At 38.9% G+C, this 26,806-nt stretch overlaps 1 protein-coding gene across 12 annotated transcripts; it reads left to right on the top strand.

Annotated features, from left to right (window-relative positions):
• Nucleotides 1-4: 4 nt before the first annotated feature.
• LOC308199081 (vitellogenin-2) lies at nt 5-26,806 on the top strand. 12 transcript variants are annotated; one of them, XM_080602574.1, is made up of 36 exons: nt 5-1,875; nt 2,093-2,218; nt 4,584-4,604; nt 4,710-4,861; nt 6,269-6,520; nt 7,118-7,279; nt 7,367-7,515; nt 7,761-7,911; nt 8,033-8,190; nt 8,283-8,448; nt 9,017-9,142; nt 9,495-9,713; nt 10,117-10,334; nt 10,497-10,594; nt 11,161-11,285; nt 11,410-11,511; nt 12,165-12,284; nt 12,371-12,560; nt 14,113-14,206; nt 14,320-14,505; nt 14,988-15,132; nt 15,255-15,474; nt 15,565-15,740; nt 16,117-16,806; nt 17,277-17,327; nt 18,194-18,283; nt 19,321-19,533; nt 19,625-19,767; nt 20,169-20,307; nt 20,839-20,974; nt 21,398-21,584; nt 21,913-22,004; nt 23,101-23,198; nt 23,899-24,058; nt 25,419-25,580; nt 26,394-26,806. In XM_080602574.1, the coding sequence occupies exons 1-36, from the start codon at nt 1,848-1,850 to the stop codon at nt 26,510-26,512; spliced, it is 5,664 nt and encodes a 1,887-aa protein (XP_080458700.1). In that variant the 5' UTR covers nt 5-1,847; the 3' UTR covers nt 26,513-26,806. The 12 variants fall into 12 exon arrangements, with proteins under 12 accessions (XP_080458700.1, XP_080458705.1, XP_080458701.1 ...); XM_080602579.1 differs by having other exon boundaries at nt 2,129-2,218; nt 15,252-15,474; nt 26,394-26,805; XM_080602575.1 differs by having other exon boundaries at nt 2,120-2,218; nt 15,252-15,474; nt 26,394-26,805.

The raw sequence follows: 26,806 nt of genomic DNA, 5'->3' as shown, positions 1-26,806 counted from the left end.
GGGTAGTCCTAGAGAAATCTGCTGTGTTTATAACTTCCTGAAAAAAATAGCCGTGTAGATGAAATAACCCAAGTCTCCTTCAACTGAATACAAAGCATGCACTTTTTCTTGCCTATTACGCATTCATCTCTTCTCTTTTGGATGTTCATGTATTTGTTAATGCACGGGTGTAGCTCCAGCCCTAGTCTAATTGACCTTTTGGAAGGTGTCTAAGAAACTTTTGCTCTTCTCAGGGTCATAGGAAGGAAAAACTCTGAAGCTTAGAACCCTACGCTGAAAAGACGTTGCTGCTGTGCCCCTTATCTTCACACCTGGTTGTAATAGAGCAACTGGACTACCTGAAAAAAAGTAACAATAGAATAACAAGAAAGAGAGGAAACCAGAATTCTTCATGGAGCTAAGATAGAAAACACTGAAGTTTTTGCTGGTTAGTTCAGTGCCTTCAGTTACAGCTCAAAATGAGGTAGCAGTCAATGCAAGCTGTGGAGGATACTTGCTGTGTAAGAACCGTATGGAACCTTAAAGATGCAGAATTGTATATATTGATCTGGTTGGTCATATCTTTCTGCTGAAATATCATTTCTTTTTTTTTATAGTCTTTTAAAACATTTCTCCAGTTCCCTCACAATAAGTGAACACTACTGATATCATCTGTATAGGTACTGCTGACCTTACACCTTCTACCCCAGGCTGAACAGAGCTTATGTGACTTTTAGTTATGGAAGAGTAGAAGTAGTATCCAAAAGCATACTCAAAGATGTAAACTGAATATTTTCATATAGTGACAATTAAATGAGAGAAGAGCAGGTTACGTGCAAGATTCTTATTTTCAGACTATTAGTTTACTCAATATCATGGAATCGTAGAATGATTTGGGTTGGAAGGGATGTTAAAGATCATCTAATTCCAACCCCTCTGGATGGGTAGGGACACCTTCCACTAGATCTGTAAATCCATTGTTAAGGCAATTAACAGGATGCCACTAGGGGCTGCTGCTGTTCTGAAGTAATTAAGGTGTGTTTTTTGGTGCTTTCTTGGAACACTTAAATGTGTTCTTGCTGGATAATTTAGTTGGATTTTTGACTAGGTATTTTTTCATGACAGTCACTTTTAAGATGATAATGCCTCTGAAGAGGAAAGTAATTTACTTATTTTCTCTTATTTATCTTTATTTATTTTCTTATTTTATCTTTTGTGCTTATTGAATGATTAGGAACTGATAAATATTTTATACTAACTTTTTGCTTTAACTTTCTGTAACCCATGACATGGAAGTGGAAATTCAGTTTAATGCTTATATGAAAGAACCAACTGTGTTAGAAGTATGTATGCAACTGAGGCCTGAGCTGACCTTACAGGTCTGTTCTGGAAGTCTGGGGTAGAGTCAGTCCTGTCTCTGTAAAGAAGGCGAGTGTGCCAAGAGTTTTTGGATTACCATACCCAGTGATCAGGGAGCTTCTAAAACTGCAGCTACTGCTAAGCTACTGCTACTCACGTCCTGGTTGGTAGATGGTGACATTATTTCCAACACAGCAAAGTATAAGAACTTTAGGATCTTACATAATCATAGACTGTTGAGGAGCAGAGGGGAAGACTACTCAGAGGAATGCCATACAGGTGTGTGACCACGCATAGGCACCTATTTGAGATGACGGGGCAGGTGGCCTATTAAGAAGGAACAAGAAGTGGTAGCTGCAGTGCAATGACATGCAAAGTTATTGTTAGCTAGCTATGCATGATACTGAAAAGATGGGTTGTTCTCTCACACTCTATGGTGTTTTATTTCACAAAATCTGTAAATCTGGCATGCTTTGCGTGCTGCTATCTAGGTTTCTTTTTCAGTCTACATGGTGGGAGAGTGCTTTTACTATAAATGTAAGTCTGATTAGGTAGGAGACCTTACTTTCCAGGATTAGTTTGCAGTTGTTAAGTTTTCCATTTTTTTTTTCTTTGAGGGTGATACAAAATAGCTTTTGTAAAACAGGCTGTATAGCAAAAAAAATAATAATAAACAAAAGATTTACTTATGAAAAATTTCTCCCTACAAACCAGACCCCTTCCTAGTTTTCCTAATTTGAAGTACTGCTTCCAGTAGCTTCTACAGACTTGCTCTGCTTAGTTGCAGCAGGACGAAAATACTCCAATGTGTATGAAAAAAATCAGACCATATCCTTGCTTTTCTTTGGGAATACTGTGTGTATGCTTCAACTGGACCAAGGTAACTACTTAGTAAATTTCCTAAATAATATCTATTTAAAGAGTTTATTCTTGAACACAAAATAGGTATTTCCAGGATGATGGGAATACTTTGTGTGTTGCATGCTACTACTTGTGCTTTCTTTTTTTCTGTTTGTTTTGTCGTTTGTTTTTTTTTTGAAGTTGCAGTTACCACAAAGCTTTTGTGTGTAAAGATATGCTTGCTTCTTCACCACCCCCACCCAATCTAATTTGGGAGGGAAGTAGATGACAAGATTTGAAAGATATAGTTGCATCCAAAAACTGATCCCTGGGAGAAATATTCATGTTGTTTGATAGTTTGTTTATTATTATTTATTACAATACATCTGTTCTCCAGTGTTGACTACTCCCAGTGAAGTTGTGCTGTACTTACACAAAAAGCAGTAACCCATAACACAGACTGTTCTAGTTTTCACATTGATGTTGGACTCATGTACATGCACAACTCAAAACAAAACGTGAGTACAAGACTTGCAACTAACTGTAATGCTTAACATGTAAGTTTGTTGTAAAGAAATGGTCAGCTACAAAAAAAAAAAAAAGTTACAGGGAAGAGCTGGCCTTGCATCATTATGAGGTTATCACCGAGGCGCAAAGTGTGCTTGTCTGCTTAAACTTAATAATAGGTTGATAATCATGTAAAAGGAGACATTTCTGGCAAATTCTTGCAACAACACTGTAGTATTCTGAAATGAATTCTATGGCAGTTTCCAAAACAGAGGTTGCACAACCCCAGGTGGATTTTAAAATCCAGTTGAGATCCATTTGAAAAAGTCAAAACTTGTGGGACAACAATCTAGGAAGAGCAGTTACTAGAAAATGCTAGAACCGAAATCACACAGTTCATCTGTGGTCATTAAAACATTGTTTGCCACAAACTACTCTCTTGTGGCAAATCTTGTGGGTACTGTGGGAACAGAAATAAAGTGACTGAATAACCAGTATGTCATAAATTTTGAATTAGACTAGAATTAAAGGCTTTTCGTGTGATTTGAAGCCCCCAGTTGTCTGCATTGCTTGAAGTTGCCCCTCCAGAGCTAACCTTAAACTTGGAAGACCCTGCACATTTTTTTGGTCTTTGTTGTTGATCCAGCTGCCACCCAGCTCACTTTGGAAGGCTAACTTTTTTGTGTGTGTGGTTGACAAGGACTCGTTTGTCCTTTTTCATGATTATCTATCACCACGTTCAAAAAGGGCAAGAACTTTTTGTGCATCTCCCGTTTCTGAAGACACCTGGCCCGTTGCCTCCATGCTCCTGACATTTCTAGAACAGAGCACTTTCGTGAATGTGTTCTTGTGCTATCAATGTAAATCACTGTTAGTGATGAAATTGGCTGCAAGCCTGCATCAATTCAGGTACTTGGCTGCATTTTGTGTTTGGCTCTTTAGGAAATGCAGAAGTTCTAGCTGACCTGCACTTCTGTTCTCCCTGCTTGCTGCTGAGAATCCCTGTGGGTTTTAATTGTTCATGTTTAGCTGTCATTTACCTTGGAAGACAAAATATTTACAGAATGCTTATGAAACCTTCGTTCATTTAAAAAATATTTCTGGTCAGTGTGACCGGAGCTGAAAGGACACGTTGATCCTGTGATTTAAATAAATAAATATATTTTTTCTCAGTTGGATGTTAAGCGTGCTTTGGTGCACATATAAATATAAGAATAGCAAAGATTAATCTACCCTTGTCTCCTGTCCACAGGGGTGGCCATAAGCCAAAGCTGAGGTAAGAGAGAGAACACAGTCAATGTATATGACACTGACTCTACTTTGTTAATTGGGCTACTATCAGTTAGATAACAGCTTGTGTCAGGTGCCAGGTCAACATAACCTGGGCAAAATCAATCTCATCTGTGGCAGGACCACATACCACCAGCCAGCCATTACTCAGTCTAGGAATCAAGTAACATGTCTATTGTAAATTTATTGCAAATGGCCTTGTAAGAGTTTTTTATTAGGATAAGTGGAAACTTTTGGAAAATCCAACAAAAGTTTTATACAAAAAAACAGTGGGATGCCAAGGTATGACTTGATTTTCATTTTTCTGTGTGAAGAGAAGGTATGATTGCAAAAAGGGAAGTGTTTACATAAACTGATAAAAAACTTGAGAATTCAGCAGAATACAGCCACGTGTTCCTGAGCATTCTTCCATAAAAGTCTCGCCATGCCTGGCAGAGCCCCATTCACCTTCACTATGAGGGGAATCATACTAGCCCTAGTGCTCACCCTTGTAGGTAAGCATACACATCCCTTCTTCATACCTCTTTCCTGGAATTTTCTTGAGTTCACTGAAAAGAGTTAGGTTTAGACTAAATGTTACTTACATGGTTTTCCATCTATTTTTGCAGGTAGCCAGAAGTTTGACATCGGTAAGTGAATTTCTGTCTATATGCTTCTATCAGTGACTTTGTTATGATGACTATTTATTAGAACATGCTTACAGCTATTGTGAAAATGGCTGTTATTTCCCGCAGACCCGGGATTCAGTAGCAGAAAGAGTTACCTGTACAGCTATGAAGGCTTTATGTTGAATGGGCTTCAAGAAAGAAGTTTGGCAAAAGCTGGTGTGCGCTTGAGCAGCAAGCTAGAGATCACTGGGCTATCAGAGAACACTTACCTCCTCAAGGTATCGCATCTGCTTCCAAACATACCAATCAATACTGAACTGCAAATCGTGTTCATTTCATTGCATTGTACAGATCTGGATTGTACAGATCTGGAGACTTAGTGCTGTAGATTTCAGAGAATGATCTGCAAACTGAAGTTTAAGCGAGGAGTGATTTAGCGTCCAACCGCTTACAAGTGCTTGTTGTGAAAATTGTTCATAGCAGGTGATTCTCATGACTTTCTGTCAGAAATAGAGGTGCCAAAATCAGGAGTTCTGTTAGAAAATGTTTAATTCTAATTCAAGGCACTCAAGCATGCTCTGATTTTAAGATTCAATTCAATTCTCAACAAATGTTTCCAACTTTGGTGGGGAGCCTGGACTTGGGTATGTAAAATCATGGTCATGCAGGCAATTAATAAGTGTAGATTATGTTTACACACTTGAAAAGAAAAAAGTGAAAGGCATCAAAAAGTAGCACGTAGCAATTATTAGTGTTTGAATAATGCAAGAAAAGATTTTACATGTGAAAGCATGCCTCTTATAGATAGGGTTTGACACGTCCAAAATAAATGTTTCAGACAAATATTTTATTTGTCTGTTTAATTTAGTTACAAAGAAGAGCGTCTTTCTGGGCACAGAGTTCAGTGACAAGAGCTTTAGCAGAGCAGTAGATCTTGTTTCATTAATGAAGGCAAGATGTCAAAGCTATGAGCTAGGAATTGTATTCCTCATCATAGTCTTCATCTTGAAATTGTTATGTGTGCACCAGGCTGTGCTTGGAGAGACACCTGAATTAGCAGTAACTTCCCCAAAGTTAGTGAAATTGCATCTGATTTGTATTATGCCGTATGGGGAAAAAAAGGTTTATAAACACATTTCTAATTATAAAGAAACAAACAAATGAGTTGATTTAAGCAATTCACAACTATCAAATATGACAAGTAATTTAGTCAAAGCAACAAGCATTTTGGGAGGGGAGGAATTAAAATGAAACTTTCTAAGACTTTAAAAAAATAGAATGATTTTACCTTTTTATCTTAGATTTAGTCTAAAGCAGAACCTGGTACAGCTATTTTAATTTAAAGCTGAAAAATAGGGATAAATTTATTTGAATCTATTTTTATTACTTTTTTTGAATAATATTTTTACCTATATAGTTGATGTTTAAAATTTTCCTGAGAGATAATGGGGGTATGTTAACTGCTTCTGTACCACAAAAGAACACTGCTGAGCACCTTGGACTTGTACTGGCTTTACATTGTAAGCAAGAGATGGAAGAATCAACTGCTGTATGGATATCTGAGCCTATATTTGGAAGGAAAGAGTATATAACTAGTGATTATGTTAATTTCTTCCAATCTGTTTACATATTTAGTACCAAAGTAATTTTATTCATATAAATGTCCTTTTTAAAATTCCTCTCAGGTCCGCTCCCCACAAGTGGAGGAATACAATGGAGTCTGGCCCAGGGATCCGTTCACTCGATCTTCCAAAATCACACAAATGGTCTCATCGTGTTTCAGCCGGCCTTTCAAATTTGAATACAGTAGTGGACGGATCGGAAACATTTATGCTCCAGAAGACTGCCCTGATACGTGTATTAACATAGTGAGAGGAATCCTGAACATGATGCAGATAACCATTAAAAAATCACAGAATGTCTATGAATTGCAAGAGGTTTGTTTTTCCTATTCTAAAACTACTTTATTGAAAGGATGTGTTCTGTTTAGGTGCACTTCCTTCATGTTCCTGTTTATTTTAATCTACTTTCAGCCATCCATCATGAAAAAAAATTGATTTTCATTCACAAAAAAGAAAATGTGTGTGTATGTGTTGAAGGTATTACTTTTGCTGGATCTTTTAAAGACATTTGTAAAATTGCTTTATGTAAAATGTAATACTTTCAAGAAAAAAGGAATTGTTAGCTACGAATGTATTTGTTATATTGCTTCCCTGATACAGCTATTTGCTGCATTTTATTTGTTCATTGTTGATATTAATTAATTGATTACTTTTTCTCAGTTCCTTGACTGAGTTTAAAATATCCATTTCTGTTCAGTTTTTCAGTTCAATAGGGTAACTTGTGAGTCAAGTTAACAGGTTTCAAAACATAATTCAGTATATTCTTACCCAAACATAGCTTATCCTTACCCAAAACAAAGTTCAGAATATCTTTACTCTCCTACTGCTCCTTCAGAAGCAGTAAAACTTTCTCTCATGTGGTGAAATCCTGTTATAATTAGGAAGTCTCGTTATCTCTTCTCATCTATACAGGCTGGAATTGGAGGTGTTTGCCATACAAGGTACGTCATCCAGGAAGACAGGAAGAATAGCCGAGTTTCTGTTACCAAAACTGTAGACCAAAATAACTGCCAGGAGAAGGTGAAGAAGAGTGTTGGAATGGCTTACATCTATCCCTGTCCTGTCGACACGATGGTATGTGAGACGTGAAAAGACCTTCCTCACAACAAACATGGCTGTTCTGTCGCCACTTACTATTTGGGTCTCGCTGTCCTTCTCTAGAAAGAAAGGCTGGTAAAGGGGACTGCGGCCTTCTCCTACAAGCTCAAGCAGTCGGACAGTGGCACCCTGATCACAGAGGTTGCGTCGCAGCAGGTGTACCAGATCTCGCCATTCAGCGAACCTACTGGGGTTGCTGTCATGGAAGCAAGGTAGGCAGGCTGTGGGGCTGCCTCTCAAAGCGAGAATAACAACTATTTTGTACCAATCTGAGGACTTTATCCATTAGAAAACTGTAAGATTTTACTGGGATTGGGAAAATCCGTAAAGACTAAAAGAGGTAATGTCTCAGTATCATCAAACCAACAGACAGACGAGGCAGATGGGGAGAGAGAGAGAGAGAGGGGTAATTCACTCCTTACCTGACACTTTTTCATTCCTCTCTGTTTCTTGACAGACAACAGCTTACCTTGCTGGAAGTGAGAAGTGAGCGAGGGAGCGCCCCAGGCATTCCCATGCAGAGCTATGGAAGCCTTCGCTACCAGTTCCCGGATGTACTGCCACAGATGCCCCTTCAGCTAGTCAAGACAAAAAACCCCGAGCAACGGGTATAGAATTTTTAAGTCTTTGAATTGCTTTCCTAATCAAAAGATAATATAAAAGTGATCAAAAATACGATCAGAAATACCAAAGGAATTAACTATGTGTTCACTTTCTCTTGTTGTTCAGATAGTAGAAACACTGCAACACATAGTCCTGAATAACCAACAAGATTTCCATGATGATGTTCCACAAAGATTCCTAGAGCTTGTCCAGCTCTGCCGAATAGCAAGCGCTGACACTCTTGAGTCTATCTGGAGACAAGTTTCAGATAAACCTCGTTACAGGTATTTATGTGTACAGTCTTCTAAGGAATTTTACTTTTTTTTTGAGAATTGAGAGCTAAAATTAAGGACTTATTTTTCTAACCTACTTGCAGGCGATGGCTACTGAGCGCAGTTTCTGCAAGTGGCACCACAGAAGCACTAAAATTCATTAAGACCAGAATTCGCAACGATGAACTTAACTACATTCAGACTCTTCTAACTGTTTCTTTGGCTTTCCATTTAATGAAGGTTGATGAACACACTCTTCCAATAGCAGCAGTGAGTAAATCTACATGAATCTTTCCAATTTGATAACAGAAGGAATGGTAATTGATGACAACCATTGGTTATAAAGTTTATTAAAGTAGATTCTCCCCTCATGTATAACAATTTTGTACAAATCGTGATCCATTAATTTCTTTTGGCATTATCTGTATGAGAGAAGAGTGTGTTTCTATATTGCTACAGTAATGTAAAAGCCTTTCTCCTATAACAGCTTCTGAGAATAATTCCCATTTTAGTTTGCTGGAGTTATGCGTCGTGCTGTCTACAGACAAACCTTTGTCCACATTATTTCTTACTTCTGAAACATAAATGGTGGTTTGTGTGTTACATCATTTAAATAGCTCTTTTAATTGCAAAAATATTCCTATAAACTGGAAAGAGCTGCAAGTTAAAACACTAATACAAACATTAGATATTTTGACACTATGATTAAGTGTAAGCATTTATTCTGAACAGGATTTTTCCCATCTCTAGTCAATATTCCTCTTCTTAAATAGGAAAAAAAGAATATTAAGTGAAAATGCATCATTGATATATTTTTATTTATTTATTTTTCCTACAGGATTTAATGACCAGCTCTAGAATTCAGAGAAGTCCAATGCTTCAACAAGTTGCCTGCTTGGGATACAGTTCTGTGGTCAATAGATACTGTTCTCAGACATCAGCATGTCCTAAAGAAGCTCTTCAGGTGGGTGTCTTTTTCTCAGATTGTTCTTAGTAGCTTATTAATGTACTTTAGCTTAACTCTTTTCGGCTACAGTATGAAAATGTCAGCTATACATTTTTCAATTGACTATTAACTGTCAGTTGGACAAATACGCACTTCATAGTTCTCCTTCAGAACAAAGGCAATAAATCATTTTACTAATGTAGATAATAAATGAAAACACAGTTTTCCCATCCTTTTTTTTCTCAGCCATCACTGAATACCTGTATGAAAACCATTTGCTTTATTGTGATAGGCTTTTTAGTGTCTAAGGAGATCACTGTGGCCGATGTATACATTAGGCAGAAAAGGTTTAACTGTGCTTTTTCCATAGCCTATCCATGACCTGGCAGATGAAGCAATCAGCAAGGGTCGTGAAGACAAAATGAAATTAGCTCTGAAGTGCATTGGTAACATGGGAGAACCAGCCAGCTTAAAGCGCATCCTGAAGTTCCTTCCGATATCTTCATCCAGTGCTTCAGATATCCCAACCCACATTCAGATTGATGCTATCATGGCCTTGAGAAAAATAGCTTGGAAGGACCCCAGAACTGTAAGTACCGCCTAAAATAGTAAAGCACTTTCACTGTGTCAGTTGGGTTACTGCAAAGAACAAATCCATTGTATTATCTACAGTTGTTTCTTCCAAATCTATTCACCGATCTCTGAATGTCAGCCTCTGAATGCAAAAAGCCATGCTGATGGTTTTTTGATACGTGGACATTTATTTCAGATCAGTGCCATCCCTTCTCCTTGGGGCTGTTCTCATGTGGCCCCATTCAGTTGTGTTAATACAACAATATGAAACCATACAATAAGCCAGATCAGGAAGCTTTTCTGCAGGGATAGTGACCCCTCCCACCCCCTTCCCATATTTCTCGTGGGTTATATGTAGATCCATTCTGCAAAAAAAGTCTAAATTATTGGTAATTCCCAATAATGTTACCTCTCTACAGGTGCAGGGATATCTCATCCAGATCCTTGCAGACCAGTCACTTCTCCCTGAAGTGCGAATGATGGCTTGTGCTGTTATCTTTGAGACAAGGCCTGCCCTTCCTTTAATAACAACGATAGCTAATGTGGTGATGAAGGAGAGCAATTTGCAAGTGGCCAGTTTCGTGTATTCCCACATGAAGGCTTTGTCAAAGAGCAGATTACCGTATATGTACAACATGTAAGTAAAGACAGGAATAAAGTGCGCTTTCTTTCTGTAAATAATAAAGTCTGCAACATTCTTGTTAGTAATCACGCATATGCTAACAAATTGAATTCAGTTTCATATTCTGGTGGAGTGCAGTTTATTTCTGGATATTATTACCTTTCTTATTTTGATCAGATCTTCAGCTTGCAATATCGCCCTTAAGCTGCTGGCCCCCAAACTGGACAGGCTGAGCTATCGGTACAGCAAGGTTATTCGTGTTGGTGGTTACTTTGGTGAGTAAAGCATTTCAGTGACTGGGAAATTTTCACTTCAGAAATCTCTTAAGAGATACTAAGTCCTTTGGAGAAATACAACATTGCCAGTCCCCGTGTGAGTTATGTCTAGGAAAGTTCTTTCCATTAACACTGCTGCTGGATGCAAGAAGAGATTCTGTAAGATACTTGATAAGTTTAGTTTCTGAAACAATTAGTTTATTTCTTCCTGAAAATTAATCTCTTCCTTCTCAAAAGTTATGGTGGAAGCTTTCCCCTTTTGCTGCAGTAATGTGTATTTAGCATACTTCATGTCAGTTAAATGGTCTCTCGTTTCATTTCCCTGCTGTTACAGCCTCCTGTAATACTGTAAAAGATTCTGCATTGGAAAAAGAAATTGGATTAAATGCAACAGTCACATATTTAAAAATACAGGAGTAACCATTTATTAAATTGAGCCTAAACAATTAAAGCTTATGTCATGATATATCTTAGAGTCAGTAATTGAAAGAGCTGCAGAAATACAATCTTGAATGCTAAGCAGAAGGTTAGAAAAAAGATGTGTCTTTTGTTTACTTCTACCACAGATAACTATAGAGTTGGTGTTGCTGGCGATGTCTTTGTTATGAACAGCCCAGGAACAATGTTCCCATCAGCAATAATTTCCAAGTTGATGGCAAATTCTGCAGGTTCAGTGGCTGATTTGGTGGAGGTAAATATTTACTTAAATCAACAATAAAACAAATAAAGCGAATTAAAAAAATTAAAAATGTGACTACTAAGTTTCCACTCTGTAAGTATGTTTCAGACCACTCCTTCTCATGCTGTTTTGGTAGGTTGGCGTTCGAGTGGAAGGCCTCACAGATGTTATAATGAAGCGAAATATTCCGTTTGCTGAATATCCCACGTACAAGAAGATAAAGGAGCTTGGAAAAACCGTAGGTGGTTTCAGTAATGTTATGTCTGGGTTATATGAAGTGGTATTTAGTGAGGCTTATCATAGTAGTTAAGTCCGTCTCGGAGGGTGTTACCCATGTAGCAGTCAGTTTGAATATCTCTGTGAGAGAGGGATTTGCAGTGGGACTGCAGAAGACATTATTCCTGTAATGTCTATGATAACTTTCACAGGTCTTACTGCTGCCCTGCTTCCTCCCCACTTCAGGTATGACTGCAGAAGGAGCAGGGAGGCGAGGGGGAAGGTGGTTGTTGCTGCACAAAACATCTCTCATGCCTGGCAGGTTTTCTCCTCCCTCCCTTCATTTACCTAGCTTAGTTTACAAGAAGATCTCTCTATCTGGTGCTGTGCTTTCAGACTGGGTTTAATGGTACAAATGGCCCAGACCCTCCGTATTAGAGTAAATGTTATTTCACCAGAATACCTGTGGATGGAAGGCTATTTGTGGGCATCTGTCTCAATGGTAGGGAGTAAATCTGAAATAGTGACACTAAGCTATTAACAAAAAAGTAAAGAGATGCAAGGGGCAAAAGAAAATTGGAGGTTTGTCATTAACAGTCTTCATCACCTTGCTAAATTGTCATTTATAAAGTGTTTCATTAAGGAACTTTGCTTGTTTCCTTATCTGTTCCCTAGCTGCTGGGATGGAAAGAGCTGCCGACAGAGACCCCCTTGATATCAGCCTACTTGAAAATACTTGGCCAAGAGGTGGCCTATGTCAACATCAATAAGGAAGTCCTGCAACAAGCTATGAAGGTACCAGGGGCCACTACTTCTCTTTGCGAGGTTTGACACCATCATAATTTCATATCCTCACCTCTTGGATCTCTATTTGCTGACAGACGATAGTAGAACCTGCTGACAGAAACACAGCGATGAAGAGAATTGCCAACCAGATCCGCAATGGAATTTCAGGGCAGTGGACACAGCCAGTGTGGATGGGAGAGCTGCGATATATTGTTCCCAGCTGCCTCGGCCTGCCGCTGGAATACGGGTCATACACCACGGCCCTGGCACGTGCTGCAGCCAACGGTGAGTCGGAGAGTACGAGATGTGCTGTGCTAGCTCCGAGCAGGGGCTGGGAGGGACAGGCTGAGAGAGGCCAGAGAAGGACGTAGAAGAAAAAAACAACTGATTTTTGTAGTGTTTTGAAACACAGGAGGGGCGCTAGTAAAGATGTTTGAAGAGAAGCAGGTCAGAGTTGATTTCTGCCTTATGTTTGAATGCACTGAAGACAGAAGAAATTAGGTGAGAAATCTGGGAAACCAGAGGGAAAGGTCACAGCATTGAAGGCCAGAAGACGTGAAAGCTGTGTGGGGGGCTGACTGCAGGAATGGGCAGAAGGGGGTACCTGCTGAGAGAGGCAGATGCACACTAAGCAGGATTTAAACAGTAGCATTAGAGAAGGCAGGAAGAGAAGAAGTCTTGGAAAAGAGACAGAGTTCTGTTTTAGCAGAATAAATGGGCAAGTATGAGTTGTCATGAAGAGAATTCACTGATCATACGGTTGTGCTACAGACTTTTAATTGAGGTTGATAGTCACCCTTCCTTTTGCTGACACCACATAAGGATGAAGAATGAAATATAGATACTTGTGCTCTTTTTACACTCTCTATGCATCCTCTCTTGGCTGCTCTTGCTTTTTGTTAGCTTGTTTTAATAACATCTTTGAAACTGTGCCCCACCTCCTTGCCGTGGTGTTTTTTGGTTTGGCTTGGTTTATGTTTTGTTTTGAATAACATCCTTTTAGCCAAACTGGGGAGGTATGGACTGGATGGATGGACTACAGAGTGAGGGACAGCTGTCTGGACTGCTGGTCTCAAAGAGCAGTTAACAGATGAGGGTCTAATTAGTGGCTTGCTAGGAGCAATGCTCCTCAGTTGTCAGCACTTGATCATTGTCTCTGTTAACAATCTGAACTTTTGGAAGAGAAGCCACCCTCAGCACATCTGTGGATGAGATCAATGTGGGGAGAGGTCACCATGCGGGGGGTCAGGCTGCCATTCTGTGGGATGCTGACAGGCTGGAGGGATGGCCCAGCACAAGCGCGCTGGAATTTTACGAAGGCCATGAAATGTCCTTCACCTGGGATGGGGTAAACCATGCAAGTGTATGTAGACTGGGTGTCACCCAGACAGACAGCGACTGCAGAAAAGGGCCTGGGAGGCCTGGTGGACAAGCTGATAGTGAATCAGCAGTGTGCCCTTGTGGTGATGAAGGCCAACTGCAGCCGTGGCTGCCAAAGCAAGGGCAGAGCAAACGCCAAAATGTTTTTCTCCCCTTATTTATCGCATTTCAAGCTGCGTCAGTAGTTCTGTGTCCATTTTGGGGTCCTTACTGCAAGACTGGAGGAAATCCAACAGCAGATCACCAAAATCCTTGTGGGCTGAAGCACTTGAACACAGAACAAGTTTTCTGCATGGTTTATTTTTCGGACTTGAGAAAAATCTCATCTGTCTTGTTTTTCAGCCTTTTTAGCTGTATTAACAGAAGAGATTACCTATTCCTGAAAACAGTGGCTTGCTTATATTCAAGTCATTTCTTTCAGTTTTACCATCTTTAAATGTTGTTTTGTTGTTTGCAGTTGACGGAAAGATGACCCCACCTTTAACTGGAGATTTTAGACCTTCTCAGTTGCTTGAATCCACCATGCAGATTCGGTCTGACATAAACCCAAGGTATGGCAGTTTTCTAAATCTTTAGATATTAATGGAAGTCTTTTATGAAAGGGGGGAACCTCAAGCTAAAAAAGAACACCTGTCTTACATATGGCCACTGTGCTCTGTTTCAGCTTATACGTACATACAGTCGCAACAATGGGTGTCAACACAGAATACTTTCAACATGCTGTTGAAATTCAAGGCAAGGTCCAGATGAGAGTGCCAATGAAGTTTGATGCCAAGATAGACATGAAATTGAAAAATATTAAGATTGAAACAAATCCATGCCGTGAGGAAACTGAGATATTGGTTGGAAGGTACAGTGGCATTACTTCATAATGCTTCAGCAACAGAAAGTAGCCTGAAGTTCACGATTCACTGACTTATGGAGGTTTCTGCAGTGTGATTTTTTTCAGTGTGTAGCATAACCTTTAGTGTAAAAAGCAAGAGATAGGAATAAGGGAAATAAAAATCAAAAGATGCCTAAATTATTTAGGAGCTCAATTTTTTTTGTTTGTTGTTTTGTTAATTTTTTTATTCTATTTTTATTTTTAAATGAATGTCTCTCATGTTTTTGAAATTTGTTTAAATTTGCCATGCTTTGAAAACTTCCAGTGATGTTTCTCCTGTTTTTCTCTTATTTAACTTTAACAATACTTCTACATATGGTTGTGTATGCAGTTCCTGTGTTCAAATAACATACTTCTGTAATGTTATGTGGCACTGACAGGACATAATTAATTTAATCCAAAAACATGGCTTTGGAATTATTTGCCATTTTCTGTGCATATTTCCACAGACATAAGGCTTTTGCTGTATCAAGAAACATAGGAGAACTAGGTGTTGAAAAGAGGACCTCAATTCTCCCAGGAGATTCTTCATCAAATATCGTGGAAGAACCTTTCAATCCAACAGAGAGAGCTTCCAGGGAAAGTTTCACAATGGTAATCTATTCCCTTTTTCTTATATAATAAGATTAACCCCTTCTGTGCTGCACGTCTGCAGTTTTATTCTTGCCTATGATATGCTCCCAGTGGTATTCACATGCTCATCTCCGCTGCAGCAGGGGCCTGACAGCATTCCAAGTAAACATTTCCATAGCTCTCAAGAGGATCTTCTCCATGGCACCAGAAGAAAAATACATAAACGAGACATTTGCATCAAACTGCATCGTCTTGGTTGTCAGCTGTGCTTTTTCAGAAGGTCACGAGATGCCAGTTTCATAAAAAATACGTATTTGCACAGATTAATTGGAGAACATGAAGCTAAAATTGTTTTGATGCCAGGTACAGTACTGAGGACAAGCCTTTTCTTATTAGGTTTGTTAGTGCTATTTGAAGAGGTATAACCTTCTCATCCATGCAATTGCTGTGCAGTTCAAACAGATGCTGATATTGACAAAATTCAGCTGGAGATTCAGGCAGGATCCAGAGCAGCCTCCAAAATAATTCATGAAGTAAACTCAGAGTCTGAGGAAGAGGATGAGACATCTCCATACGAGGACATTCAAGCTAAACTGAAGAAGATTCTAGGCATTGACAATGTGTTCAAGGTAAGAGATTTTGAGCATGGGGGGAGATATTTTCAAATAAATGAAGTCAAGTGTTGAAGGCTAGTGTGGAAAACTGGCATAGGAAAGCAAGAATGGGGCTAGTTTGAAGGGTGCTGGGGCTGTCAGCCCGTGTCATGTCAGCAGAGTTTGATTCTAAGTGGTGCATCCAACTGGGGCTGGTCCTCGATGCCAGGGCAAATTTCATCTGGGAAGAGTGGATCTGAGTGAGTTATGCAGCTTCTGTGGTGGGTGAGGCCAGGAAGTTTTACCGAAAGGCGGTGGTGAGCATTTCATCTGGCACACAGGGATATTTTATTTTGTAATATAGAACCAGATGTATCCCCTGTCTTGCACTTCCTTTTGAACTGTTTTGCAGGTTGCAAACAAAACACGACACCAGAAAAAGCGACCTTCTAAGAAAGAAAACACTATGCTAACAGAGCTTGGGACAGACCCCAATGCAAAAACTCCCTCCAGCTCATCTTCTGCCTCCTCAGCTGTTTCCTCTTCTTCCTCATCATCTGCTTCCTCTCCTGATCATAGAAAGCCCATAGATGAAGATGACAATGATCAAGTAAAGCAAACTAGAAACAAAGACACAAGCCGCAGGAGCAGCAGCAGCAGCAGTAGTGGCAGGAGCAGCAAGAGCAGCAGCAGTAGCAGCAGGAGCAGCAAGAGCAGCAGCAGTAGCAGCAGGAGTAGCAGTAGCAGCAGCAGTAACAGCAGGAGTAGCAGTAGCAGCAGCAGCAGCAGTAGCAGCAAGAGTAGCAGCAGCAGCAGTAGCAGCAGCAGAAGCAGCAAGAGCAGCAGTAGCAGCAGCAAGAGCAGCAGTAGCAGCAGCAAAAGCAGCAGCAGCAGCAGCAAAGGTAGCAGTAGTAGTGCTAGCAGCAGTAGCAGCAAGTCAGTGAATCACCACAGCCATAGGCATCACTCAAGATATCTGAATGGCAGCAGTAGCAGCAGCAGTAGCAGTAGGTCAGTGAGTCACCGTAGCCATGGGCATCACTCAGGACATCTGGAAGATGGCAGCAGCAGCAGCAGCAGCAGCATGTATTCCAAAATACGGGTAACTCATTTTTGTCAGTAAATTGATGCTAATATTTGTGAATCGCAATCCTGATGGCAGTTGGCTTTGCATCAAATTATGAGTTGACACAGTAAATTTTAGGAACATAAAATTTCAAAATCTGTTCTGCTAACACACCTGCAATCGTTGGATCAGATGACTCCTTTGAAACATCTCAAAAGTTTCCACAAGATTGCTGAAACTTTTGTTGTAGGCAGCGAAGCATTTTTTGCCAATTCACTGCTTTCTGTCAATACACACTGTCTGTTTCTGTCTTAATTTTGCAGTAGGAACATTAATGCTTTATATAAACTATTTCAAGTCTTGCATTATGTGCTTGTGACTAAGCATACTCTGCATGAATGATAATTAGTAAAATTCTTACTTAGTTCCCAGTGCTCAGATTTCAATGTAATTGCAGCATTTATTTTCTTCTGAGGCTTTTCATCTTGTTCTTGTTATTTTCAAAGGGAGGTCATGAGATTTATCAGTACCGCTTTAGATCAGCACACAGACAAGAGGTGAGTTTTCTTTCCTCAGTAAATTAAGATTGCAATCTGTCGTGAGTCAAATGAAAAACCTTAAAGACCACTTGTTGTCTTTGTTGAGGAAAATTACAGTGATGATAACATTTAGAACACCAAATTGACCATGATGGTTCTTCTGAGACTCAAAAAGACAGGGAGATATGTTCTCCTTTGTGTTGTGTGCATGATTTGTGGTTCTGCAAAGTAGACACAAAGCCTCTACCAAAGCCTGGGACATTTGCCTGGCTTTGATCACTTGGTGTCTTGGGTTGGAATCATAGTTGACACACACTAGGGTAGGTGTGTTGACAAATGTGGGAGGATATCTTAATTTATGGTACTTTAGTTCAGCAGAAGATATCTCACTAGGGTGTGATACAGCCAGGGGCAGTGAAATTGTTATGAGTGTTCCTTGAAAAGTAAAACATTTGGCTGTGTGTCTCTATTCATTTCATCCTTTCCAGTCATTTGGTTCATTCAATATGTCCTCCAGGTGATCAGGCCCTTCCAGATGTAAACTGAATCAGTTCTGATCTTTTGTATTGAAACAAGAGGCTGGTTCAGTTTGGCTTGATCTGGTTCCTTGCTTTTTCACAAAGGGGAATTCTCATCTAGGTGTGTGTTCCTTATTTGTCTCTTCTGAGAGGTCACATCTACTTGACTAAACAAGATTTTTAGGGCACATATTAAGCAGAATGAAGCATATTATATTGCAAGTCATTGAGCTGCTCAGTGTTGGAATGCAAGTTTATCACTAATAAGTGTCATGACAGATAATGTTCTGCAGCACCTTCTGGTGCAATTTCCTCAAGTGTGATTTTACATTACCTTCTTGAGCGTGATGTATTTTCTTCTTGCAGTTCCCAAAAAGGAAACTCCCAGCTGACCAATACAGCAGCACATACTCCTCTACAAGATCCAGTCATGACACATCCCGAGCTGCTTCCCGGGTTAGTTGCATCATTTTTAGGGTTTTTGACAGCTTGGAAAAATGGCAGAGTGGCCATACGTTTACAGTAATTGTACAGCTAAGACATGGGAAAGAGAGAAGTAAGAAATTGTCAAGTGTTGGGTATCAACCAAGAGCGAGAGACACTTAATTCCCCCCCACACACTTTCCTCTGCAGCAAGGTGAGGATCACTCATACCATAAGCCTGCCTTCATAGCAATCCAACCCAACAGATACTCATAGAGACTGATCTTGTGCCCCCTGCAACGAGGAGGTGCAGTGCCAGGGCATTGGTAGTAGTGACCAAGGCTAAGAGGAGCCTCAGGAGAAGGCACGCTCCAGAGATGGCATGTAGCACCTTGGCTCCTCACCAGCACCCAGGCTGATGCATGCAGGCTTGCTGCCTGGGGAGAAATGCAGTGAAGGAATTGCAAGTTGTAGCATGCTTATTGTCCAGCTGTCAAGGGGGGAGGTTCTTAATGAAGAAATGTAACAGATTATATTTAGTGCTGGGGTGCTGTTCGGGCACCTGCTTGTCCCACAGAGCCCACAGCTGAAGTCTGAGGTGAAAGGCAGCAGACCAACCAGGCAGGTAAAGAGAGGGACAGCTGCTGGTGGATGGTATTGTGAGAAGGATTGGTGAATACGACTGATAGCTGATGTTTGTTAAATTTAACAACTTTTTTTTTTTATTCATGGGCAAATACACGGGTGTTAACAATAAAGCCTAAATCATATAGCCATTACTGTATCCTAATGTTATGAACATTTCCATGGTATCAGCTCAGTAAAATGCACAAATATTGGCTCATATCAAATACAGTGATAAAATCCATCTGTGCTTGCAGAGGCACATGCACGCTAAGACATATGCGTGAGAATTTATAGGCATCTATAGGTATGGTACATATGCTGGTATATATTTGCGGTTCAGTTTTTTATTTTTTATTTATCCATCTAGATCTTGCATCTAAAATGTTCCATAGTAACTCCTTTATAATGACATTCTTTGCATACTTTGTTCCCCTTCTTCTTAGCCTAAATTTCTGGGTGATGTCAAAACACCGGTGTTAGCTGTTTTCCTGAATGGCATTAGTAACAATAAGAAGACAGGAGGCCTCCAGCTCGTGGTATATGCTGATATCGATTCCATCAGGCCCCGGATGCAGGTATTTGTGTCAAACCTCACAGATTCAAGCAAGTGGAAGCTCTGTGCTGATGCTTCAGTCCTCAATGCTCACAAGGCAGTGGTAAGGCTCAAAAAATAGTTATGTACAGTTATACGCATCACAGGAAAATCATGTTCCCTGTGTTTAAAAACGGATCATTTCTCCACTGTAGGGTTACCTGAAATGGGGCCGGAATTGCCAGGACTACAAGGTTTCTACTGAGCTGGTAACTGGGCGGTTTGCTGGCCACCCTGCTGTACAAGTGAAATTGGAGTGGCCTAAGGTTCCTTCAGGTGTCAGATCAATAGCAGAATGGTGAGGTTTTGGTCTCACTCATTTATGTCACTCATTTATGATATTGTTCAACTGTGAAAAATCAGTATCCACCCATGCGGTTCTAGTGATTAAAGGACCAGCTATTTTAAATTCTGTGATCTGTCTGAGTACTGTCTTTGGACATAAAAGTTGAATGGGAAATCGTAGCCATCCTGTAGTAACGTTCAGTAATTCCTCATGCTGGACGAAATTACTGAAAACTGAGGAACAGATTCTTCCTTTCAGTGAACACTTGATCAGTAACGCAGAGAGTGGTTAATGGGGACATGACCAATGATCCTGAATATGCCACTTACACATAGATGTGAGGCAGATGGGTTTGGATGTGCCTCTTTTTGCCTCTCTGTTTCACCAGATCTTTCTCTTTTGAATTTTTGAAGGTTTTACAATTTTGTCCCTGGGGCTGCATTTATGCTGGGGTTCTCTGAGAAAATGGACAAGAATCCTTCTCGACAAGCCAGGGTGGTCGTGGCTCTGACTTCTCCAAGGACGTGTGATGTTGTTATCAAGCTTCCTGATGTAAATATGAAACATTATCCTCACTCTCTCTCTTTTTTTTTCTTCTTTTTTTCCTGGTAGAAAAGTGAGTTGTTTTTTTTTTTAATTACATTGGGTGAATTCTGAGAAAGAAAAGTTAAGTAAAGTAAGCCTCAGTTTGGGTGTAAGTGATGAAAACAGCTTTTGTTTATTTTTGACTTTTTTTGGTATATATACATATATAAGTATATTCATAGAGTGATTTTGCTCATGGAAAAAAATGGGTACTCATGAAGAAATGCATTTCCATCTCTAGTACTCCATAAGTGTTCCCCTAACCACCTTTGAAGGGAAATAATTCATTCTCTCCCAAATGCTATCTGAATGACACACACCAGAAGCAAAAAACTCGTGGACAGTGAGTCAGATGATTTGTGTTCATATAAATTCTTTGTCAGCCAAGGTGGAAGAGACTGAAATCAATTTCAAAACAGGAGAAAAGGCTATCTCAGCTGTTTGCTGTGAATACCTGTCACAAGTGTGTTTTGACTGTGCTTTTGAATTCCTTTTTAGATGATCCTCTATGAAAAAGCCATGAGACTTCCCCTGCCACTCCCTGTAGGTCCAAGGATACCAGCTTCAGAGCTGCAGCCTCCAATCTGGAATGTCTTTGCTGAAGCCCCCTCTGCAGTGCTTGAGAATTTGAAAGGTTGGGATTTAATCTGGTTCAGAAGCAGGACATCTGCAGTCTCTGGAATTACTTGAGAATCTTCTGATTTTTTTTCTGGCATTATTTGTCTCCAGTTAATTAAGACATAAACTGTAATAACGCAAGGATGATTCAATTGGGAGAGAAAATTGTGCTTATAGTACAGAAATCAGCAAGGATATTTCAGGAAAATCAAGATTGACAATTATCTGACCTGGTAACATCTAAAATTTCTGGCAATTATTTTGTTAGATAGACTATTTTTTTTCTTGGTAAACAGAAGCCCCTGTAATCCATATAAAAATATCACATAACGAAAAAGAAATATAAAGCTAAAATAATATACCATTAAAAATAAAACATTCCATTTAATGAGTTTCTTTTATGGAAAAGCAAATATTCACTGGCTTTCTATTTAAACAGCTCGCTGCTCAGTTTCGCACGACAAGATCACAACCTTTAATGAAGTCCAGTTTAACTACACGATGCCAGCAAACTGCTATCACATCTTGGCTCAGGATTGTAGCCCTGACCTTAAGTTCCTGGTGATGATGAGGAATGCTGAAGAAGCTATGAACCTTAAAGCCATCAACATCAAACTTGGCAGCCAGTAAGTAACTCCTGCCAGATGCTGGGATTGTGAGGGACTACACTGTCCACATTTAACAGGGGAGAAGCTTAGATCTAGGCTATACTGAAATTGTTCAGCAGCCCATGGGATTTTAGCATTTTCCTTATTTACTTTCCATACGTGTTGAATGTGATGCCTATGACATCATCCTGCATTTTAGGTGACAAGAATACCCCTGAAGTAATTTAAGCAGTTTAAATTAGTTCATGTTGTGACCAGTGATATTTGGAAAGCAGTAAAATAATTTTGTCAATCCGTGTGTATGAATGTGGTACAAACAGGGTATGAATGCTCTTCTTCTTAACAGCGAAATTGATATGCATCCTGCCAATGGACAGCTGAAACTGCTGGTGGATGGGGTTGAAAGCCCCTCAACAAATGTTTCACTCGTATCTGCTGGTAGGTGATGCAGAATCTGTTTTGTTTCATTTTCACGTATATGTTAGGAGAAAGAAAGAAAGAGAAGACAAAAAAAAAATTCTAATAAAAATTTCCCCAGTTTGTGTTCAATAAGTATTTGTACCTTTTGCTTTAAGATTATTATTTAAGAATTTGTATTTCACTCAGCTGCATGTGAATATTTATAAAGACATATTAGAGTGTAGAACTCCTGAAGTAGCCAAACTAAGCAAAATATAACCAACATTTCATACATTACTGTGGCTCCCACTGGAGTTGCAAATTTAAGAATTGTATCAGATATACTATAAAGCCCTGCTTGGTAAAACTTTTTGAAGTAAAGCTTTTCTAAACTTCACCACCCTTATATATCAAAGATTTTCCTATTTTGATTTGTAGGTATAAATTTGGTCAGCATTCTGAAATCTGATAGGAATAAATATGGACTACTGTGTGTATACAGAAAAAATAGCCTGCTTTCTTCTCTCAAAGCAGGAATATTTTTTCTGTGAAAGGACACAGGAGGACCTTGCCTCATTCTGTGCAATGCAGTCAGGGGCAATGTACAATGCAGGTGTTTCCTGACTGTATATCTGTAGTATTCAAAGCAGGCTAAATCTTGCTGAAAGTGGGTTAGCATCTGCCAGTGCTGAGCTCTGTCCTAATTATTATGCACTTGGTAAGTGATAATTATGCTAAAAATGGCTCCAGTGACAATCATGTTGTTTTCTGTATTTTCTTACTCCTATATAGTATAGTCAGGGCCTTGTATTATGTGCAGAACTGCACAGATATTAAAGGTAGCTCTGTAATTGTTTCTAGAAATAAACATGATATGCTAATAACCCAAAGAGAAATAATAAATCTGTGGTAATTAAATTGTTTTCCAACATTTTACAAACAGCTATTTTCTATATATACACATTTCTGCATTGTTTTTCTGTCTTTTTTGCTTCTTGAGAACAAATAAGGAATTTAAAGCAAAAGAGGCAAAAGTTTTAAAAACATGACAGCAACATTTTCTTAAAGAAGATAAATTGGGTCTGTTTTAGTGTTGGCTTTGTTTTTTTCTTTTCTTTTTTCTTTTTTTTTCTAGGTGCTGCTTTGGGAATCCACAGTGAAAAGCAAGGCCTTGTACTTGTTGCCCCAGCCTATGGCATTGAAAAATTATACTTTGATGGACACACATTCATGGTATAGTTCTTCCTCTTCATGAGCTTTGATGTTGAGAAATTTCTGTTGGATTCCCTTAAATCTGTGTATGAGTGCAAGAGTGTATAGTGCCAAAGCCAAATTTGTCCAGAGCCCCCAAAAAAACAAAACCAAGAAGATACTTCAGCCAGCACTGCAGAGTGCTGTTCTTTATTCCTGAACAGGAGACATAAGAATCTTTCACCAACAGTAATACCTTATCCCTATAGAACAGGTGTGTGCCGGAAAATGGGCCTGTGAGTATACACAGACTGAGTCAGCAGCACATTTGCAAGAAAAAAAAATATTTTCAACTCCTGTCTACGTTTTAAAGGCTGTACTAGAAAAAACATGAAACAGAAATATAAGAAAATAGTATCATACTGTATGCATCGCCTACTGGGAAAACATCCATCACACAAAAACTTCAGCATATTAATAGTCTAGACTATTAATAACTTAATACACTAGACGGGCACACTAGATTTTAAAGGCTCTAATACAGTTAAAGACACCAGCATCATGGGAGTTTGGCATCTGATTGTGAGATGCTTTTTAATTCTCAGCAAAGACAGCAAACATTTTAAATGTTTGTGCATTAACTTATACTGGAATGCATCTATATAGAAAAAATCTACTACATAGTGATTTTGTTTGTTTGTTTGTTAATTTGAAATGCTTTTGACTTTTTTTTTTCTTGAAGATTCAAGTTGCTTTATGGATGGCAGGGAAAACATGTGGAATATGTGGAAAATATGATGCAGAATGTGAACAGGAATATCGGATGCCCAATGGATATCTAGCTAAAGATGCTGTGACCTTTGGTCATTCTTGGATTTTGGAAGAAACACCTTGTAGAGGAGGTATGCAAGCTGTAATGAATTCAATATAGTATCACTGCAATTGTTTAGAAATTGTAGAATCTTTAAAAAATTAAAATCCGTAAACATTTTGGAACAAAACAAACACATTTTAAAAGGGCTAATCATTAAGTTACATAAAGTATAACATTTTTTCTCAGTTTAGAAAATAATAAGAAATTACAAGTTAAAAAAATAGAAAAAAGTAGAAATGAAATAAGCTGAAACAAAAGCTTTGTTTCAGTTTTAAAGTGAAAACAATTAAGAAGATTAAAAAATATATATATAAGAGGATAAATTCACATGTAATATTTGATTTGAGCAAACAGCATTTTCCAGCCAGTATCTGATCCATCAAAAATCAGGTGGGGATTAGTAATTACCATGGCTGAACATCTGATTTTTGAACCAGTGCAACCTGTCAAGCAAAGCATTTAAGTACACGAGCAGTTCCAGGGACTTAATTACATTGTTGAAATAAAATAAAATAAAAGCTGTGTTTTAAGTGTTCCAGTAGATTAGGATCTTATGTGGTACTCCATTCTCTTGACTGAGGTTATGATGCAACAGCATACCATAGTGGAGGTAGGAAAACAAGCATGTTGCTTTTGTAAACCTGATGGGAAGGACTTACTTGCTACCTGGAGATGACTTTTACATGTTTAGCTGTACATTAACTGTTATTTTTCTGCGTGTCTCTGTAAAGAATACTGGGCATCAAACTTGCTTTAGATGTACATGCAGTACATGGGCATGTACACAATAAAATTCACACAGTCAGTAGTGCCCACACTGTGTTTCCATTCAACCTATGGAAGAAATTGCTGAAATTTTAGAGAATAAAGCCTATAGTCAGGAATAAATTGTGGCTTGTTTAGCTTCTCACACACTTGTAACTGCTTGTCCTGGGAAACCAAAATGAGACCAGTATCACTGGCTGGCAGCAATGACTTTTGCTTGCTCCCTGCAGCAGTTTTGAGTCTGAATGACAATGGTAATGGTGTAATTCTTTAGTGATTATTTTTATTTGGTCAGAAATACCCTTTTTCTTTCCACTGATGAATACTCAAAGCTTTTGAATGTGAGCCAGTTTACTTTGCAAAATGTTTATTGGAATGACAATGTTTCTACATCCTAATCTAGAAATTAAACCAGTTACACTGGAAATTAACTTTTTGTAGCTCCGTAGCTAATTTGAAAAGCTTATCAGTCAGTGATGCTGCTTTACTTATGAACAACATACAGTTTTTATAGACGCAATTTGGTTGCTAATGTGAAACATCATTGGCAGATGGGTCAGTCTGGGGAGATCTGAAGATTTTGTACATAAGAATGTAAACTACCATCAATGATTCTGTTGCAGCTTGTAAACTGCACCGTTCATTTGTGAAGCTTGAGAAGACGGTTCAGCTTGCGGGTGTAGAGTCAAAGTGCTACTCTACAGAGCCTGTACTACGCTGTAGGAAAGGATGCTCTGCCACCCAGACGACTCCAGTAACTGTTGGTTTCCACTGTCTTCCAGCTGGTAAGTCAACAGAAATCTTGCTGAATTGGAGCTGCCCAAACGGTGCCTTGACTCAGTTATTACACTCAAAACATGTGATTGGTCTGACTGAAGACCTTTCCCTGTTTTCACTAATAAGTAAAACTTTTTTTTAGTGATATACAGATGTTTTTCTGTTGTAATTTTACCATTTTTCCTGATTGTTGCATTTAAAATCTAAATTGAATGCCCCTTCATGGTGCTTTGATCTAACAGAGTAAGGGCAGTGTAAGAGTACACTCAACATTGTGATTCTGCAGAAAACCTATGCACTGAAGCATGTGATGATTCAGGATTATATACAGAACCCTGAAACAGGGATCCTCATCTTTTATATTTTTATATATCTCTGCCTTTGGGCATGATCCTATTTCCCTGAGCTGATTTGGGCAATAGAAGGATAATTGTGGACAGGATTCCTGCCCACAGGTACAGTAATACTGGGGTATGCCCCTTTCATAAGTATATAGTAGATATTAAGAGATCAGATTAGGTAGATATAGATTACATAGATGATAGGTTCGTGTCTGTTTCCTTCAAGACCATAATATCCTTTCCTAAAAGTGTTATTAATAAAACTCTGCATGGAAGTAGTAGTTTTCAATGTAGAAATTACTTATTACTCAAGTGGATTTCCTTGAACATCTCTGCTTGAGTTAGTCAGATAAAAATATGCATAACAGCTAGAAGAAGCCAAGCCTGGTGTAATTAATGACTAGTGCAAGGTAAATGCTGTATCTTGCAAAACTGCTTCTGAAGCATACTATTTACTTTTCATTTCTTGTTTGCCATCAGATTCGGCTACTAGCATGACTGACAAACAGATGAAATTTGACCAGAAGTCAGAGGATATGCAGGATACTGTTGATGCACACATAGCATGTTCATGTGAGAATGAAGAATGCAGTACATGAAGCTTTACACTGCAGCGCAGAAGAAAACAGAAACATTTTAATGTTTTTATTGTGTTGTCTAAGAAGACTCATCTTAAGAAACAATAGAAATACTAAATTAAATACTTAAAGATGTGTGGAATTTTCCTAAGTAATTTAAAGTATTAAACTTTATTATTGTAGAAACTGTTCTAATTGCCTATAAATATCTGATTTTGTAATAAATATGTGCATGGAAAGATTGATGAAGGCTTCCTTATTTCACTGGTTGTAGAAAGAGGAGATCCACATTGCTTCTCCTCGACCCACATTTCG

Source organism: Anser brachyrhynchus (assembly GCF_964034855.1).
Source record: "Anser brachyrhynchus genome assembly, chromosome: 8".
In the NCBI taxonomy this organism is placed as follows: Eukaryota; Metazoa; Chordata; class Aves; order Anseriformes; family Anatidae; genus Anser; species Anser brachyrhynchus.
This window is presented reverse-complemented; position numbering and strand designations above follow the sequence as displayed.

Bases quoted from the DNA above. Each gene is read 5' to 3' on its own strand.
- LOC308199081 (XM_080602569.1), top strand. From the start codon at position 1,848: ATGGTGGGAGAGTGCTTTTACTATAAAT. The intron at 7,280-7,366 runs GTATGTGAGACG...GTCCTTCTCTAG, and splicing joins CCTGTCCTGTCGACACGATG to AAAGAAAGGCTGGTAAAGGG. The intron at 9,714-10,116 runs GTAAGTACCGCC...ACCTCTCTACAG, and splicing joins CTTGGAAGGACCCCAGAACT to GTGCAGGGATATCTCATCCA.